The sequence below is a fragment of the Mytilus galloprovincialis genome, chromosome 11 (genome assembly GCF_965363235.1).
Source record: "Mytilus galloprovincialis chromosome 11, xbMytGall1.hap1.1, whole genome shotgun sequence".
NCBI classification, from domain to species: Eukaryota; Metazoa; Mollusca; class Bivalvia; order Mytilida; family Mytilidae; genus Mytilus; species Mytilus galloprovincialis.
In genome coordinates, this window is record NC_134848.1 from 61,674,224 (window position 1) to 61,693,559 (window position 19,336).

The following is a 19,336-nucleotide window of genomic DNA, read 5'->3' on the forward strand; positions in this document are numbered from 1 at the left end:
TCAGGAAAAAGGAAAAGAGAATCAAATTAGTACACAAACAGAGGAGAAAAATATAAGAGAAGCCAATAGCAAGCCCATATCAAATAGGGAAATACATGAAAACAGCATGACGACTCAGGAAGAAGATCAGAAATTATACAGGAATACAAAGGAGTACCATTTTCGTCTCAACAGCCTAAGAGGATGGCCCCCGGAAATAAACCACCACCAAACAACAGACAAAGAACAGGTGATAAAAACATCAACATTATAACATGTAATATTGAAGGACTGAAGACCAATATTGCATTTCTCCACACGTTAGATCTTTCGAAAACAATATTATGTCTACAGGAGCATTTTTTATGGGATTTTCAAAAGAAAGAAATAAAGATACTACTCCCAAAAATGGATGATCATACAAGGTGCTACGATACAAACGACCCATTGGATAGTTTTAAATTGCCAAAAGGAAGAGGAGGGGTATCTGTTCTGTGGCCCTCTCAGTGGTCAAGTAGAATCAAGAAACTGAAGGACGGAAACGAAAGGATAATAGCAATTCTTATAACAGCAACTAAGGATATCTGCCTGATCAATGCATATATGCCAACACATAATTCTGACTCTCTTTCAGAATATACAGAATGTTTGGACATTATATTCGATATAATACAAAAATATGAAAATACGCACAGAATTGTATTAGCTGGAGATTTAAATGGAACACTACAAACTTCAAGAACTAACAAACATGACAAAATGCTTAGGAATTTTACCAAGAACATGAACCTGACAACTGGAGTAGAATTAATAAACACTCACACATTCTTCCATCATGCAGGCAACTCCTCATCCCAAATCGATTACATTCTGGTTCAAGATGAAAATTTGGTAATGGACTATAAAATAGAAGAAAGATCTTGTGCAAACACTTCGGCACACACAATTGTTAAAATGGAAATAGCCTCTCAAATGACAAATATCAGAAAATCAAACCAACAGAACAAGAAAGCAAAGTACAAAATGCAATGGGAACAAATTGACAAAGAGGGTTATAATAGTATCATTCAAAACAGTATAACCTCCATAGAGACCGAAAAGGATGTAAACATACAGTTAGACATGTTAGTGGAAGCAATGACTAAAGCAGGGAAAAAAACAATTCCAACTAAATTGTTGCAAACAAAGGGTCCAAAATGGAAAGCCTCGCCTGAAGTGCTAATAATCTTAAATGCATGTAGAGAAATATACAAGAAATGGCAGAGTGTTGGAAAAACAAAAGATCACGTCTTAGCAAGTGAGTTAAAGAAGGAAAAAAAGAAGTTAAGAAGCAAACTTAGAGCAGAGCAAGCAGTGGACAGACAAAAACTTTATCAGCAAATAATAGACAATCCCAACACACAGCTATTTTACAGGCTAATAAACAGAGGTAGAAATAACAACCGTACAACAACAAATTGCCTCAAAATCAATGGTGAATATATGTTCCTACCAGAAGAGCAAAGAAAAGGTTTTGCACAGTACTATGAAGACCTAAGCATACCAAAAGAAGAACAGTACGACTGTAACTATCTGAATTTATGCAAAGTTAGACAAAGCTCCATACAAGAGGCCTTACAGGAATGTACAGATATCCCAGATTTGTTTTCAGAATCAGAAATAGAGAAAGCGATAGATTGTCTTAACACCAAAAAGAGTCCGGATGAATACGGACTCACAGCAGAACATCTAAAAAATGCAAAAGAAACTATAACACCAGCTTTAAAATCAATATTTAACAACATCTTATTATATAGGAAAGTTCCAACCTCATTCAAATCTGGTATACTCACTCCAGTGCTCAAAAAAGATAAAGATTCCACTGAATTAGGCAATTATAGAGGCATAACAGTTACACCAGTTACAGGAAAAACATTTGAGTACTCATTCCTAACCAAGCTGAATTTAGAATCTAAAACAGACCTCCAGTTTGGCTTCACGAAAGGTTTATCACCAATAATGGCAAGTCTAATTATATCAGAAGCCAGGTATGAGGAAAAAAAAGGATCCGAAAATTTCTTTATTAATATTTTGGACGTGAAATCTGCATTTGATGTAGTTCAGCATTACATTCTTATGGACAAGATGATAGATCAGGATATACATCCAGTATATTGGAAGATACTGACAGAACTCTATAATGACTTGACATCAAAAGTGAAATGGCTGGACGGTATCAGTACCCCATTCAACATCAAACAAGGTGTAAGACAAGGAGGAATACTGTCCACTCATCTTTACAAAGTTTTTGTCCAGGACTTGCTTGTGGAATTAGAAGAAAATGCTCTTGGATATCACCTAGGAAATATATATGCAGGCACTCCAACATGTGCTGATGACATAGCATTTATCTCTAACAATGAAAATGAGCTTCAGATAATGTTAAATGTCCTCAGCAGATATGCCAATGAACATCATTATACCATACATCCAATGAAAACACAAATTATTGATTGCTCAAAGACAAAAAGCAACTTTAAGTGGAATCTAGGTGGAAATGAAATAAATATAGCAGAATCAGGTGTACATTTAGGTATTATAAGAGCTGAAAAGAATGAATGCCAAGTCAATATACAAGAAAGAATACAAATTGCGAGAAGGACGAAATATGCTCTAATGGGGTCAGGAGTCCATGGAACAAATGGTTTAGATCCTCCAACATCATACAGTATATATAAAACATATGTTGTACCAAGGCTTATATATGGACTGGAAGTATTACCCATGACAAAGGCTAATATTGAGCAACTTGAAAAATTCCACAGGAAAAATCTCAGGCATATACAATCCCTACCAGAAAGAACATCTAACGCAGCAGTCTTGCTTTTAATAGGAGCCTTACCGATAGAGGCAGAAATACACAAAAGATGTCTATCTCTCCTTTTATCTCTATTAAACTGTGGAAATGATAAAATACATCAAATACTAACCAGACAAGTAACTACAAATTTTGACAACAATAAGAGCTTTTTTACAAGAATAAGGAAAATACTAGAAATGTATGGGCTACCAAGCATCACCCAATTACAAAATAACATACCAAAGAAAGAGCATTGGAAAAATTCTGTCAAGACAAAAGTGGATAAATTTTGGAATGAAAAGATCTTAGCTGATGCAGAAAACAAATCAAGCCTAGCATTCCTTAATACAAGCAATCTAGAACCAAACAAACCACATCATGTCTGGAATATTAAACAACTTCCACGATTCGAACTACGAAAGGCAATCATAAAAGCAAGAGTAATGACTGGGACATATATACTGCAAGTGGATAAACACAAATTCACACATTACAATGTGGAAGCAACTTGTCAACTTTGTTACAGTGGTATTGAGGATGTGACACATTTCCTAACAACTTGTCCAATACTAAGTACAACAAGAGAAAAGTACTTCTCAGAAATAAGAGAAACCATCACCCATGAGATTACTGCAGAAAATTGGAACAATGTCTTTAAAAACAAGGCAGCAATCTCTCAGTTAATAGTAGACTGTACAAAATATAAAGAAGTACTCAACAACTCTAATAAATTATTGAACGTGATTGAGAACAAAACAAGAAACTTGATCTTTCAGCTACATATGGACAGATTGAAAATTCTGGAAAAAAAGAATGAATAAGAATAGACAGGATGATATGTATATGAGTAATTCCATAATAAACAGTATTCATGGATCAGGACAATATGAGGAAATTCAGTCAACAGAATATAGTGCCTTAATATGATACAAATAGGCATTAAGCCCAGCACCGAGTCTGAAATATGATAAATAAAGTATATAATGCAAAAAATATATAAATGTACATAATTTACAAACAAAGAAAAGAAACAATATTAAGTACATATATTTTAAAATCTATTTTAATCTCATTTAAAAATCACTACTGATGCCAAATTATTTTATTTTATTTTATAATTACTGCAATATTTGAATAAAGTGAATATAAGACATATATATGTTAAAGGAAATATCTTCACAGTTAACATCCCAAACCACCATATTTAAAAAAATAAATAAACTATCTTTTATTGTTTTAAATCACCAAATCCATAAGGTATTTTACATTAGTATGAAATTGCTACTTAAATTATTACAACGTATTTTACCAGTTTTTAGCGCATTTGATCATATATTACTTAATTTTATCGTTTAACATTAAATGGTTTGCTTTTATTCTAAACTTATATAAAGCAATAATAACAGATTTTTAACCTAAACATGAGATAAGATAGTTTTAAAAAAACCACCCAAGTCCCTGTATATATGTCATGTAAAAAAAAAAAACCCAACAACTTTCTTTCTTTTATATGCATGTGCTGTACATATTTTTAATGTGTTTACAAATTTTAATACGACATTAAGGGTATATACTCCATTCGGAGGTGCTCCTACTTAAAGGAGGCTAATACACAGAAGAAGAAGTTCTGACTTCAAGGAGTCAGTAAAATACTATACTTTAATTAAGTATTGCAACTTTAAGTGTGGGATTGTCATATGCATTTAAGAATGTATAAGAAACTCAGATAAAAGACACCCAATAATAAAGTCACAAAAATGTGGACTATAAAAAACAAGTGAAACTGCGAGCTACTGCTCACTGATGATACCCCCGCCGCAAGTGGATAATATTAATAGTGTAAAAATATGCAAGTGTTCGGTAAACAGGAAGTTGTCGAGTGATGAATCTGAAAACGCATCACACGGTATAGCTGACTTATATAAATCCTGAAACCAAATTTCAGAAATCCTTGTATTGTAGTTCCTGAGAAAAATGTGACGAAAATTTTCAACTTGGCTATCATGTGTAAAATCATACAAGTGTTCGGTAAACAGGAAGTTGTCAAGTGATCAATCTGAAAACGCATCACACGGTATGGCTGACATATATAAATGTTGATACCAAATTACAGAAAGGGTGGATGTGTAGTTCCTGAGAAAAATGTGACGAAAATTTTCAACTTGGCTATCATGTGTAAAATCATACAAGTGTTCGGTAAACAGGAAGTTGTCAAGTGATCAATCTGAAAACGCATCACACGGTATGGCTGACATATATAAATGTTGATACCAAATTACAGAAAGGGTGGATGTGTAGTTCCTGAGAAAAATGTGACGAAAATTTTCAACTTGGCTATCATGTGTAAAATCATACAAGTGTTCGGTAAACAGGAAGTTGTCAAGTGATCAATCTGAAAACGCATCACACGATATGGCTGACATATATAAATGTTGATACCAAATTACAGAAAGGGTGGATGTGTAGTTCCTGAGAAAAATGTGACGAAAGTTTCATGGGAGGGACTGACTGACGGACGGACTGAGGGACAGACAGAGGTAAAACAGTATACCCCCCCTTTTTTAAAGCAGGGGTATAATTATGAATTAATTAACCCAACAGTAGCAGATTCAGATATGGAGGGGGCTTAAAGGAAGAAGACCTAGTTTTGATTGGAATTTTTTTTCTGTCAACTGACTTTAACAGGTCAAATCGTGTTCTGACTTCAAAGAGTCAGTCCCATCTAAATTTATTTCAACTTTTAAGTCTAGTTTTTTCATATTGATTTAAAAATGTATGGAAAAGCCAGATAAAAGACAGAGGAAATAAGGTCCCAATACAGCGAATTAATGAGGACTATTAAAAAGTTTATTTTGCATATTCAATATTTAAATGTATTTTGTTTTAAACTGGTCAAATTATGTTCTGACTTCAAAGAGTCAGTCAAAAATGTCACTTTTAAGCTTATTAATACAACTGTTAAGTCTGGCATTGTCTATGCATTTAAGAATGTATTTGAAAATCAGATAAAAGACACCCAATAATAATGTCACAATAATGAGAACTATAAAAAAATGTGTTTGGTATATTTTATATTCAAATATATTTTGTTTACAAATTTCATCAAATCATCTTTAAATTTTATTATATTTCTGTATTTTCATGACCTTTCTTTTCTGTTAAGTTAACACATGGAACTTTTGGTTGTAAAATATATCATGTATATTATTTTAAACCAATTGACTGAATTGTTTCTAATAAACTTATTAATTAATTAACTCAACAGTAGCAGATTCAGATAAGGGGAAAAGGGGGGCTTAGAAGAAGAAGACCTAGATTTGATTGGATTTAATTTTCTCTGTAAACTGACTTTGACAGGTCAAATCATGTTCTGACTTCAAAGAGTCAGTCAAAATTAAACTTCTGTCAACTTTTAAGTCTTTTCATATTGATTTTAAAATGTATGGGAAACCACATAAAAGACCGATGAAATAAGGTCTCCAAAAGTCACAATAATGAGGACTATAATAAAATGTATTTGGTATATTTTATATTCAAATGTATTTTGTTAAAAATTTTCATCAAATCTATATCTGAAAAATTTATTTTATTTCTGTATTTTCATGACTTTTTTCTGTTAAGTTAACATAAAGAACTTTTGGTTGTAAAAAAACATTATTCCAAAAACCATTTGACTGAATTGTTTCTTAAAATCAAAGAGCTGAAAGCTCTGAGGAAAAATGACGCCACTGTCTCTAATATTGGGATAGTTTTTATGCAAGTCTTGATTTTCACATACCTTAATTAGTTTAACAATGCAACATGTCTCGTAAGCATATAATTGATATTTGTATATGTGTGTGTGTGAAGTGAAGGTGACAACTGGCTGTGTTTTTTTTTAAGACAAATGAATAGGTCAAGACTACCTGAATTGTACAAATAAATACCGTAGAAAGGCTTGTATATTTCTCACTGGTACATAGTCTGAATCCGTGTCCGTTCGCGCCCATTCACGTTTGCGCCCACTCATGTTCGTCCCCTTTCACTTTCACACCCTACATGTTCGCACCCAATCTTAATTGGTTTTGTGTTCAATAACTCTGTAAGCAAGTGTTTTCTTATAAGTATAATTGTTGTCATTGTCTCAAAAATAAAGTGTTGAATAAATCTTAATCATGTTTTGGATAGGGTATTGTTAAAAATAATAATCCTTTCTAAATAAAGTGGTATTTTGTCAACGTTTTATTTTGTGTTGAATAACTCTTAATCATGTTTTGGTTAGTGTATTGCTATAACTTTGTTTCATTGACTTGTTTCAAAATGAAGTGAGATTCTGACTATGTTTTTTTCTGTGTGTTGAATAAATTTTATCATGTTTTGGTTATAATAGTGGATTGCTATATTTTAGTTCCTATATTTTATTGCTTCGTTGTTTCAGATCAAAGGGACCAAGCTGTTAAAAACAATTATCTTTTGTGTTTTTCCTTTAAAATCTTCAATGTTTTACTCATACCAAGCTATAAATACATTCAGTATTTACACCAAAGCAATTTAAAACAACAATCATGATTTTCCAATTATTCAACTTGAATTTGAATTAAAATTGGGCGCGAATGAGTAGAGTGCAAACGGACCTTGGGTGCGAACGTGCGAGCTGCGAACATGTAGGGTGCGAAAGTGTATTGGGCGCGAACAGACCTGATACCACAGTCTGAACCCTCTTCTCCCACAAAATATTAAGTAAATAATCTTTTTGTTACTGTTATCAAAGGTCTAATGAAACTCAGGTAATTTCAAACATTTGTCAAAGAATTCTAGTCAAACCGGTACCTGGTTAAATTGGCACCTGGACAAATCAGCACCTGGTTAAATCGACACCTGATATAGTCAATTCGTCACCCATGTTTAACAGTATTTTAAACAAAAAGAGTAAAAATAAGAAAGGGGTTGCCAGAATTTTTTTTCAGTATTTAAGCAAAAAGAGTTAAATACTAACTTTCACATTTTTGGGTGTTCATGTACATTTTGTATATATTTATTTTTCTCAACTAAATGACTTTTTTGGTGTATTTTTAATGATATATAATGTATATATGAGTAGTCCAAATAATTATTACGTCTGGCAAGGCTTTTTTTATTTCATTCTGGGACACCTTCCTATGACCGCAAGGCTATGTTAATTTTTTTCTGGGACGCCCAGAAAAAAAAAATATCCTACCCAGACGTCATAATTATTTGGACTAATACATGAGATATTGGATATTTTTATGCATTATTTTAACCAGTTGAGCATTTTACAGGATTGTTGGTTTAATGCTGTTTTGTTTACCTTTATACACAACAACATATTCACTTTGGTTTCCTTATTTACCTAAATACACAACAACATATTCACTATGTACTTGGTAACAGTTATTAATTAATTGAATAGAAAATATTATAACAAATATTATTGGATGCCGAATTGACGTCAAATAGGTGCCGATTTGACTATATGCCAATTTAACCAGGTGCCGACTTAACTTGTACGTTTCAATTCCTCTGCGATCGTTTGCGGTATTTTCTTGAGAAAACCTATTTTCCATCATCAAAGAGAAGAAGAAACTGCTTGAAAATGATTCTGGAACGCTTCATGATTGTTAAAATAAGTTTAATTCACTCAAATAACAATTTTGAAACTTGCGATGTTTAAACAGGAAGTTTCAAAAGCACGTGTAAAAGAAGAAATTAACCGGTGAGAGTGGAAATCCGTATTACGACTTTGAAAGTAAAACAGTTCCATCCTTTTGTAAAACAGTGTTTAATATACCTATCACATTAATGTTTGAAGGGTCTTAAGCTTATTCAAACCATATAAGTCGGTATGAAACACCAAAACGGAATGAACAATAACCGATTACGTTTTGTAGTTTACAAATTCTAAACTGGTTCCCGTCAAACTACAACACTTTGTTCGAGTGTAGTGGAATACAAGCAGGAACCAGTTTGTTTGTATAGTAAATTATGAAACCGAGTGTAAACTGGTTCCTGGCTGATAACTACACAATGATCATGCATAATGATAACACAAGCAGATTCCAGTTTGTATTGAAAATAGTAAATACGAAACCAAGCGCGGTAGGCAGAGAAATGTTATGAAGTTCTGGTCGGCAGTTATGGAACAATGACTGCGTCATTTTCCAAAAAAATAATCAATTAATTAACTCAACAGTAGCAGATTCAGATAAGGAGAAAAAGGGGGGGGCTAAGTTGAAGAAACCTAGTTTGATCGTATTTTCTTTTTCTGTAAACTGACTTAAAAAGGTCAAATCATGTTCTGTTAAAAAAATGTTGAGGAGAAAATACTTAGAATATCAGACTAAGTTTGGTGACTTTGTTGTCCTTCAAGAAGCGGTAATACATAATATTTTCACTGTTTTTTTAAATACATGTAAAAGTTGAAAGATATTAAACTATCTATTGGGTGTTTTTTAAATAGATTTTTTAGCAACATTTATTACTTTGTAAGTTATGTTCAATTGTACACTTGTTATTCTTAATATATATTTTTTTGGAACAAAATATTGTAAGGGTTTCTTATGGTACTAGCCAAGAACATTCATATTCTAAAATACTCTAAACAATAAAAACAAGTCAGTATCTTCAGATCATTCTGAGTCTTTCTGGACTTATTAATTTAAAGTCAGAACATTCAGACTTTTATAAGTCAGAACATTCAGACTTTTTTTAGTCAGAACATACTGACTTCCAATGTTCTTCTCACAGACACTTCTGTAGAAACAAAGACTATCTATATATTTCAAATGAAAGGTTATCTATATTTCAAATAAAAGGTTAATGCTTTATGAAGCTAAGCATCTGGGGTAAGCATTATAGATGTGTAACTTCATAGGAAAACATATATGCCATGTAATTAATAAGAAGTGACTCATGTGAGAGGAAAATAATACTGAATAGACAATTCTGTATGCTGAAACACTGATAAATATAATATGTAAAGGTGGTCTCTCAGCAGATAAAAATAATTGTAACAGGATGCTGTTACAACGTCTCTCAAACAAAGCTCCAATAATTTGTCATTCCCATGGTCACCTGACATTGGGCAAGTTTCAGTACAAATCGGTTTGGTCTAGTAAAGTGATATGCATAAGTGACCGCTAAGGATTGACCCTGTATGTCATTCAAATCTTCTTGAAATGATGAACAGGAATATTATATGGTTTAGGGGTGGTGATCCTGACCATTTCAAAAAGGGGGATGGGGATGACTCTAATGGACTTTCCCTTTATTTCATTTGATTCGTTGTATTGTCCCATATAATAATATATAGGCTTAAGGGTTGGGGATCTCAACCGCTTACAAATTTACAAACATAAGGAGGTGGGGTGACCACAAGGACTTCTCCTTTATTTCATTTGATTTGTTTTAATGTCCCATACATTAATATATAGGGTTTAGGGGTGGGTATCTCAACCGTTTACAAGTTTTCAAACATGAGGGGGTGGGGTGACCCCAAGGGACTTTATCTTTATTTCATTTGATTTGTCTTGTTGTCCCTTATACTAATATATATGGTCCAGGGGTGGGGATCTTGATCGTTTAAATATTTTCTTATAGGAGGAGTTAGGTGTAACCCCCCCCCCCCCTTTCCACAGACTTCCCTTATATTTCATTGGGTTTGTTTTATTTTCCCATACAAGAATATATATGGTTTAGGGGTGGGATCTCGACCGTTTACAAAATATAAGAACATTCGCAAATGGCAGGGGGTGGGGCGACCCATAGAGACCAGCCTGGTATAATTCATAATACTTTACTGTCTCAGAGAGAACAAATTGAGTTTAGGGGCAGGGATCTGGACTGTTCACAAGTTATCAGAACATTGTCAAATGACAGGGGTAGGGGTGATCCCTGGACCTACCCTACATTTCATTTCATTTGTTTTTTTTAAATATCATATTCCATGTTCATAACTGAAAACCTGTTTTGTGAATCTCTTAAATGTTCTAAAGTTAAAATCATTTTTAAAATAAATATAAAAAAATATATGGGTTCTTTAGTTAAACCCTCCCTTCCTTTTTCGGATCGTTTTTCTCATTGGGAGAAACGAAAAAATAAAAATATTCCGATTTCTATTTCATTTTCATTAATATCAATATTCAAAAGATCGTTTTTCTCATTTGGAGAAACGAGAAAAACAAATATATTTATCATTGTTTATAAGCCGCAAACTCGGAAAGGTTAAAAAGTCAATTCATGATTGAGTTTAAAAATAGAAAAATCACGTGATGATGTTCAGCTCGAAGCAATAATTTTACTTTTAAAATTGCACTGACTGGTTATAATGTTAATATTATTTAAGACAACACGAGTTGTCTCCTGAAAATAACAGTTCATTATCATAACAACATTTTCTGACCTGAACAAGTCAGAATTGTCAGACGCCAGGTCATCTCAAAGGCCACGCATCCGTATTTACAGGTCACGCGCCTACATGAAACGGCAACACAATCACTTGCAAAGACCTTCTTTACACGCAAAAAATATTAAAATGGCCAAGAAAATACGGAGGTGATATGTATTACCGTCTGAAAATGACCACATTTACCTAGATTTTCACTAAAAAAACGTAAATAATCACTATATTTTCAATAACTTCTCGTTCGAGAAACTCCCAAAACAACGACTATCAAATACGTGATCTCTCGCAAAAAACCATGTGATCGTATGTGTCTTAGATCGGCGGCAAATTCAAAATAACTTCTGGTTTGAGGGACTTGATGGAAAACTACGCAAAACAAAAATTGACCCGTACAGGTCAGAATTTCAAAATATTTTCTGACTTGAAGAAGTCATTTTATTCTGACTTGTTTATGTCAGAGCTCTGACTGCTTATCTTAAAGCTTGCACTAAAAAATTGCAAAAACATCAACTTTAATAGTCCGAAATTACTGACGCCCAACGGCTTTACAAGATCCATAGCATTAACATGATTAAAGCAATTCCTATAAAAAAACTATCACCATTGTTATACATGTAATTGCCGCTTTAGAAACCTATTTATAGTATACATGTACATCAAAAAGAAGATAAATGCTCTCTTCAGATGTTCAGTTGGACTATACCTACACCAAATTTATTGTGCTTTCTAAGCAATGGTTTGTAGTACCCATAAAATCAATAAAATGTATATGTTTTTGATGCGCTTTGTTATTTGATTTTGCCATGTGATTATGGACTTTCCAAATTAATTTTCCTCTAAGTTCAGTATTTTTGTGATTTTACTTTTTGGTACAATTGTATGCAAGACAAGTATTTATGAGTACAGAATAAAATGTAAACGCAGTGTTGAAAATAATTATGATGTAAAACATGAACTTAACCGAAAAGTAGTTGTTGTTTAATAACTAAATTGAGGGTATTGGGACAGTTACAGAGGGTGTTTGCTGCCATGGGCTTGTCATAATTAAAATGCGTGTTTGTCGACTTTTTTCTCTCAATATACGGTCATAATTTAAACAAGTTCGTGCTTGCGTCAATTTCTTTAATCAAGTCATGTTTTTGTACCAATTTGTTCTACATTTCTTGCGCTTTGGATATCATTCAAAGTCCAAATTTCCTGACACAAAGTCAATGTACAAATAAAGAAAAAAACATGTTTTTTTCGATTCACTTGTGACTACCGCAATTTGCGTTTAAGGACAAGGCATTTTACTCGTAACTCAAATAATTCATGCCCTTCTCGTTATCAATCTCTATTCTCGGTATATGATGTTGTCATCATAGAGCAGCAGAATATGTCGACTTAATCATTTTCGTTAGAAGTTACTCGATTCAATACAAAAACGAAATTTGAAACAGGAAGTTTTGAATGAAACGAAATTATCGATGGTTCCCGGTAACGGACATGAACAAAATCTGGAAATTGTATTTTTGTTAAATAAAAAAAATCGGGGCGGGCGGCGATGAAAATCTAGAAATTAATTTTAATTGGCCTTAGCTGTAGGACGTTAGAGTAATTATCCCCGACTTTGTTAATGTGGAAGAATTTTACCATTATGTTCCCCAATTTACTACCCTCTTTTATTCTATTCTGTCCAAATCTTCTCAAGGAAATTATGGAGGCGGAACATACATTTTTCTGGCCGAAAAAACCGATATTTGACTCGGTGCTAAGAGTTTGGAAATCTGTTCCCCTCAGACCTTTGAAAACACAAACGGAAGTTGATACCAAAAAATAAAACACGGACAAGATAAATGTAGAAAGAAAACCGTTTGAAACCAAGCAAAATAATGCATATTTTTTGTACTAGATGGAAAATAGATATGTATGGAGGATTTCTGGAATACCTATAGTATTTGAACGCATTTATTATGCGTAAAAAGTGCTCTCTTTCTAACTGCTCCTCGTCTTTCGAATTTTCGTCTTCCATGTTTTCCAATAATCCCGGATCTTTTTATAGTCAATCAATGTTTTCGTTATGTGAAACGCATTTCTGATCAGGACAAAAAGGAATCGCATTAAACCACAAGATATATGTAGCAAATATTAAACAGCCATGTACCAGTAAAATTGATGTTATAATTTTATTATAAAAAATCAATAATGATCTCATAAGATAAAAAAAAAAAAAAAAAACACTTCATAATGATTTGAAATGTATAAATATTCTTATTTATGATGATTTTCCCATTTCCATTCTCAATTTTATTTTATAGTATGTCTTTGATCTCTCTGTCAGTTTGTGCTTCATATTACAGCTTTAGATAAGGGACCGGCGGTCAATATTTATTGGGGGTGGGGGGGGGGCGGTGCAATTCATATTTCTATCTTAAAATAAATTGTATGTCCTACCCTCTGAATATACCAAAAAAAGTTCTGTCCTATATATGAAATATCTACTAAATAAGTATATGTCCTATCTAATCTATGAATAAATCAAACTTCATTTTTATCAGATTATCATAGATCAAATATGGTAGTCTTTGAATTTGTCTAGAAATTTTAACTGATCTCTTCCTTGAAGAACGCAAAAAAGATTCCGTTTCAATTTCACTTTCGCTTTTCACTTTCTTTCAGTTTATGTCTAATTTTATTAAAAAAAAATGATATATATTTTTTCTGTCTTTTCCCGGTCAACTGAATGTGGTATGCAATGACAGCAGCATAGTTCTTGATCGTGCTTTTTGGCCTACTGGTATCCGAGTTAAACGGTGGATTCCGAAAAGTGGATTTAACGTGAAACATGAAAATGTCAAAGTTGACCAATACGGAAACTCTGATGGTGATTAAGCAACTCACGAAAATCTAAAGATATGTCAGAAAAAATAAACATAATGTGTTGGAACTGTAAAGGCGTCATGTCGGCTGTTCCTTATTTAACTAATGGTTTGGAAAAATACGATGGTATCATTTGCGCCATTATCTGAACACTGGCTTCGTAAATGTAATATACACTTTCTACAACAGATTGATAGCAAATACAAAATTTATGCTAAAAGTGTTGACGAACTTTTACCAACGACACAGAAATGTTCTAATTACAGAAAAGGTGTTGCACTGTTAGTCTCATCGAATATCGATCGTTATGTTGTGCACGAAATTGATGTCGATTCAGATAGGATAGGATTATCGGTATTAAAATGCATCTGCCTAATGATGTGACTATTTTCTTCTTCTGTGTATACTTACCCGCTGCTTCTCTCCCTAATGATTTGTTTAAAGAATATGTAGATTTACTTCACGAACTTTATTCCGTATATATATAGTCAAAATGGTATAGTAATTTTTGTTGGTGATTTTATAGTCCGAGATTACTCTGACGTCCAACGGATGTTTTGCCAGACAAGCTCGTCCCACGGCCCCAGCTTGTCTGGCAAAACAGCCGTTGGACGTCAGAGTAATCTCGGACTAGTGATTTTAATGCGAAAGTTCAAGGACCACGTGTCAGTGGTGTTCAAGACGACCGAAGCAAAATATTGCGGAAAGTTGGAATTGATGGTAATTTGTGGAAATTACTAGATCATATGTATAGAGATCTTAAAAGTTGTGTGCGATGTAATAACGTAACCTCTAGATTTTTCAGCCTTGAGAGAGGCGTTCGACAAGGTAGTGCCTTATCGGCGAAACTTTACCTTATTTATATAAACGATCTTATTGATATACTTTCCACGTCAGGGTAAGGAGCTGTTATGCTAGATTTAAATGTTGAATGCCCTGTACAAGCTGATGACATCGCTCTTATATCGCCAACATTTTCCGGAATGCAATGCATGGTTGACATTTGTTACAATTACCGTGTTAAATGGAAGTTAAAGTTTTCACCCAGTAAAAGTCAAGTTCTTATATTTTCTAAAAGAACTATTGTTCAACTATGTTAAAGCAAAGGCCTGTATGGATGTGAACTGTGGAACAACTTGACTAAACATGAACTATTATTACTTGAACGAACGCATCGATATATTTGCAAATACGTACAAGGATTGCCTAGGTTGACTATAGAACTGACAAGTGCACTTCTTTGCTAGGGTGGATTCCTATTGAAAGTATCATTAACATTAATAAGTTGTTATTCTTTGGGAGGCTGTGTAATATGCCATCTAAATATTTGCCGAAAAACGTCCTTTATGTCGAGACTTTTGGTGTTTTACCACAAATGTACTGAAAATAACTTTGGCTTTGTGAATTATGTCATCCAGATTATGCAGAAATACGATTTAGTAGGCCATATTTAAAAAAACTAATAACTAAACTAAAGCAATGGAAATCGATAGTTAAAAAACGTGTATATGAGTATGAAGAGAACATTCTTAAACAACGCCTAGATAGTGACAATGACTTTGAATATTTTAAACATATTCATAACTCTATTGAACCACATCGTGCTTGGACAACCTTGCGCCAGTATCCATCTTTGAACTTTCAAGCAAAATTTATCATATCTCTGTGCGCCCTGGTTAGACCAAGCGAACCTGATGCTGAATCACTGTTATGTCATAAGTGTGGTTTTCTCTATGGCAACGCAATTGTACACATTTTAATACAATGTTGTAGTGTAGCGCCTACAAGAGACTTGTTTTGGATAGATCTGATTAATATTGGACCAATTGAGTTTAGCGCAACGCTCCATGCTATGGAAGACATATACTTAACACTTACTCTACTATCATGTAATAGTGACAAATGTTTTATTCTTGAAAATCAGATGCAAACAGTTTCACCCACTCATGTGTAAAGTTTATAGGTTATGTAAGGAATATGACAGTTAACTTGAAATTTATTACAACTGAAAAATTTTAAAAGTTATTTTTCGATTCATCTGAACATTAACTTATCTATTCTATTTATTCAATGATCTATTTAATAATTCATTAATATAAATATTTATTTATTCTTTTATTTTATTCAAATCGTTATTTAAATTTTTATTATTAACACTCTGTATTATACCACATTTGTATTTATGTTCATGCATATCCATACTCTCCTTAAGGAGGATAATAAACACATATATATATATATATATATATATATATATATATATATATATATATATATATATATATATATATATATATATATATATATATATATATATATATATATATATATATATATATATATATATATATATATATATATATATATATATATTGACCGGTCCCTAAAATAAGATGAGATATATATGATAAATTAATATGCTAGAGTAAACTGAGTATATGACATTGGTGCGGTCGTACTACTATTTATATTCATGCTGCATGCTTTGATTTATTTGTTATTGCACATGTTTTAAGATTCGAGAACATGATAATCAGAACTTTTTGGCTTTTGTCCAAATATATAAAAATCAGCTTAGTTGATTACAATTTTGTATTTAATCTATAGCAAAGTAACTGCAATTCTTCCAGGCCAATAAAACGAAACACAAAAAACAAAGTCACTAAAGGGAGAACATGATGTATGAATTACTGATTTGTAATTTGCTTTCAACTAACCTTAATCAGTACTCTTATTTCGACGCTTTTGGACTACCGAGTTTTGCCTTAAGTCGTACCGATCTTTTAATGTCACAGGACCCAATTTCAACTGATTTTTATCATTTGTCTGTATGTTGTGCAATATTACCACTGTCCCGCATGTTAAGCGACCACAAACATGTATAATCCCGCCACATTATGTATATATGTGCCTCTCCCAACGGTCAGGAGCCTGGAGTATGTACAGTGGTTGTCATTGCCAGCCGGTTCGTGTCTTTCTTAAATGTGTTTTGTAATTTGTTTTGTTATAGATAAAGTCAGTTTTCTCGTTTGAGTTGTTTTACATTTTTCGGGACGGTCTTTTATATCCATCTTGACACATGTTCTCATTGTTCAGTGAATACCGTACAGTGGCCTAGCTATTATTTCTACTATTTCTTTGTAACGATTGTGGATAGCTGTCTCATTGAAAATCATACCACATCTTTATAATTGTTTGCACCTGTCCTTAGTCAGGAATCTGATGTTCAATGGTTGTCTTTATTGTTGTGGTCCATACGTGTTTATCGTTTCTCGTTTTTTTTAATACAAATTAGACCGTTGGTTTTCCCGTTTGAATAGTTTTACATTAGTATATTTGGGGGCCCTTTATAGCTTGATTTTCGTTGTGAGCCAATGCTCCGTGTTGAAGATCGAACCTTGACCTAGAATGGTTTACTTTATCAAGTGTGACTTGGATGAAGTTGGCACTCATACCAGATCTTCCTATATCTATCATAAACAAATATAGTTGAGGTAGGAAAAAATAGAAAAAAAATAAGTGTTTATAATATAAAAATAAATAAAATAAAGTGGACATAATTAAAAAAAATGAACGTGAACATAACAATGCAGTTAACATTTAGCAGAAAAAAAATGAAAAGCAGTATAAAATCAAAGCATGAAAATATACCTACATGTATACAGCATCATTCAAACATATCAAGCATGTTAAAATCAGACTAGGTTATACTATCTCCCTCTTAAATTGTGTAGAGATTTAATCACTTCAGAAAGCTGTTACACATGTTACAGTAGCGGCGTCATTTTTTGAAAATTTCATTTTACTGTGAGGAGCGTCAATTTGATTTTTTTCCCTATTTAATTTAAAAATTTTGTAAAATTTAAAGCAGAAAGTAGAAACTGTTGTTTACAAAAATGAATTGAATTTTCCCCAGGAATAAATGAACATGTACAGTACTAACTTCTACGTCACTGGCTTAGCGTTGTTTTCTTGTCAATCATTTCATATTTTTATATAGCATATGCATGCCATCCGCAAACATATGCGTTGTCTTTCCCTTACCCAGACTATCAAACGATCGTGCTCGAAGTTGAGATTGATACTGTTCTATTTGAAATTGTTGTAGTGTTATACAATTCCGAAATAATTTTATTAATTAAGGAATGTATCTCTTTCGTGCATATTAATTAAGGAATGTATCTCTTTCGTGCATACTATAGCTTACAATCCTTATTCGGGATTGACGTTTAGTTTTTTTTCTGTTTTATTTGTTTTATCAGCTAAACACCATTTGTAATAAGTTTGAAATTTCTAATATTTTTACCCACGAGCATCACTGAAGAGATATTAGTTTTCGCAATGACCATCTGGTGTAATACAATTGGTATGCTGTTAATGCTGATATACATGAGGTAAATATATATATCAAGTTATATACACATACATACAGGAGCAATTTAAAAAATAATTTTAGAATTCCATTTGCTATCTAGTGTCATAGCTATTTTTCTTGTGATACGCCGTAAAAAACCAAGGGCTCGAGATCTTTCCTGCACTATTTTCAAATTTTGATGAAATTATTCACTGTATAAAAATGCCATGACAAACGTAAAAATGTAGAGCAATTGATTAACTGGGTCTATAAGATACCAAACGTGTAATATATTTAGTTGCTGTGATGCTTTCCTTCAGTCTGAGATCGTACTATGCAAATCAAAAACTCAGCGGATAGTCGATGTAATTATTTGAGGATTAAAAAGCAGTACCACACCCAGGATATGAATTTTGAATACATATACCCAGGATATGAATTTTGAATACATATAACCTAGTTGGTCTTGACTCCAATGGCTTTTTGTATTTTACCATAAGCAAACATCTTAAATGTTCCTGATTTGCTTCCATTTTATTAATATTAAACCACTCTAAAAGAGTATTCGAAATAAAATTATATAAAAATTTGAGTATTAAAAGCATACTAAAAGATGAGCTATGTATATGGTTTCCTGTCAATAATTAAAGAATAAAAACATGATTTTATATCATACAAGTGCGCTTTTATGGTATACATTTTAGTTCTGATTTTTTTCCAACCCTTTAAAAAAATGAAGTCTAAGTCGACAACAGTAAACCAGGTTTATACTATGCTTTTTGTAGGAATGCTACTGTTGCATATTGATCTTCTACCACCTGCTGTAGAGAAACAGGAGGAGAAAACATAGATATAAGAAGATGTACGGTCTTAAACACGGAGCCTAGGGTTCGGCGTCATTAGA

General features: G+C 32.7%; 1 protein-coding gene across 1 annotated transcript in view; it reads right to left on the reverse strand.

Moving 5' to 3' along the window:
• Nucleotides 1–13,292, reverse strand: part of LOC143052549 (carnosine N-methyltransferase-like) — a 38,887-nt gene extending 25,595 nt beyond the window's left edge. The window contains exon 1 of the mRNA XM_076225604.1: nt 13,148–13,292. Within this exon, the coding sequence (XP_076081719.1) occupies nt 13,148–13,230 (83 nt within the window). The 5' untranslated portion in view covers nt 13,231–13,292. The remainder of the gene's footprint in view (nt 1–13,147) is intronic.
• Between the last annotated feature and the right edge of the window lie 6,044 nt (nt 13,293–19,336).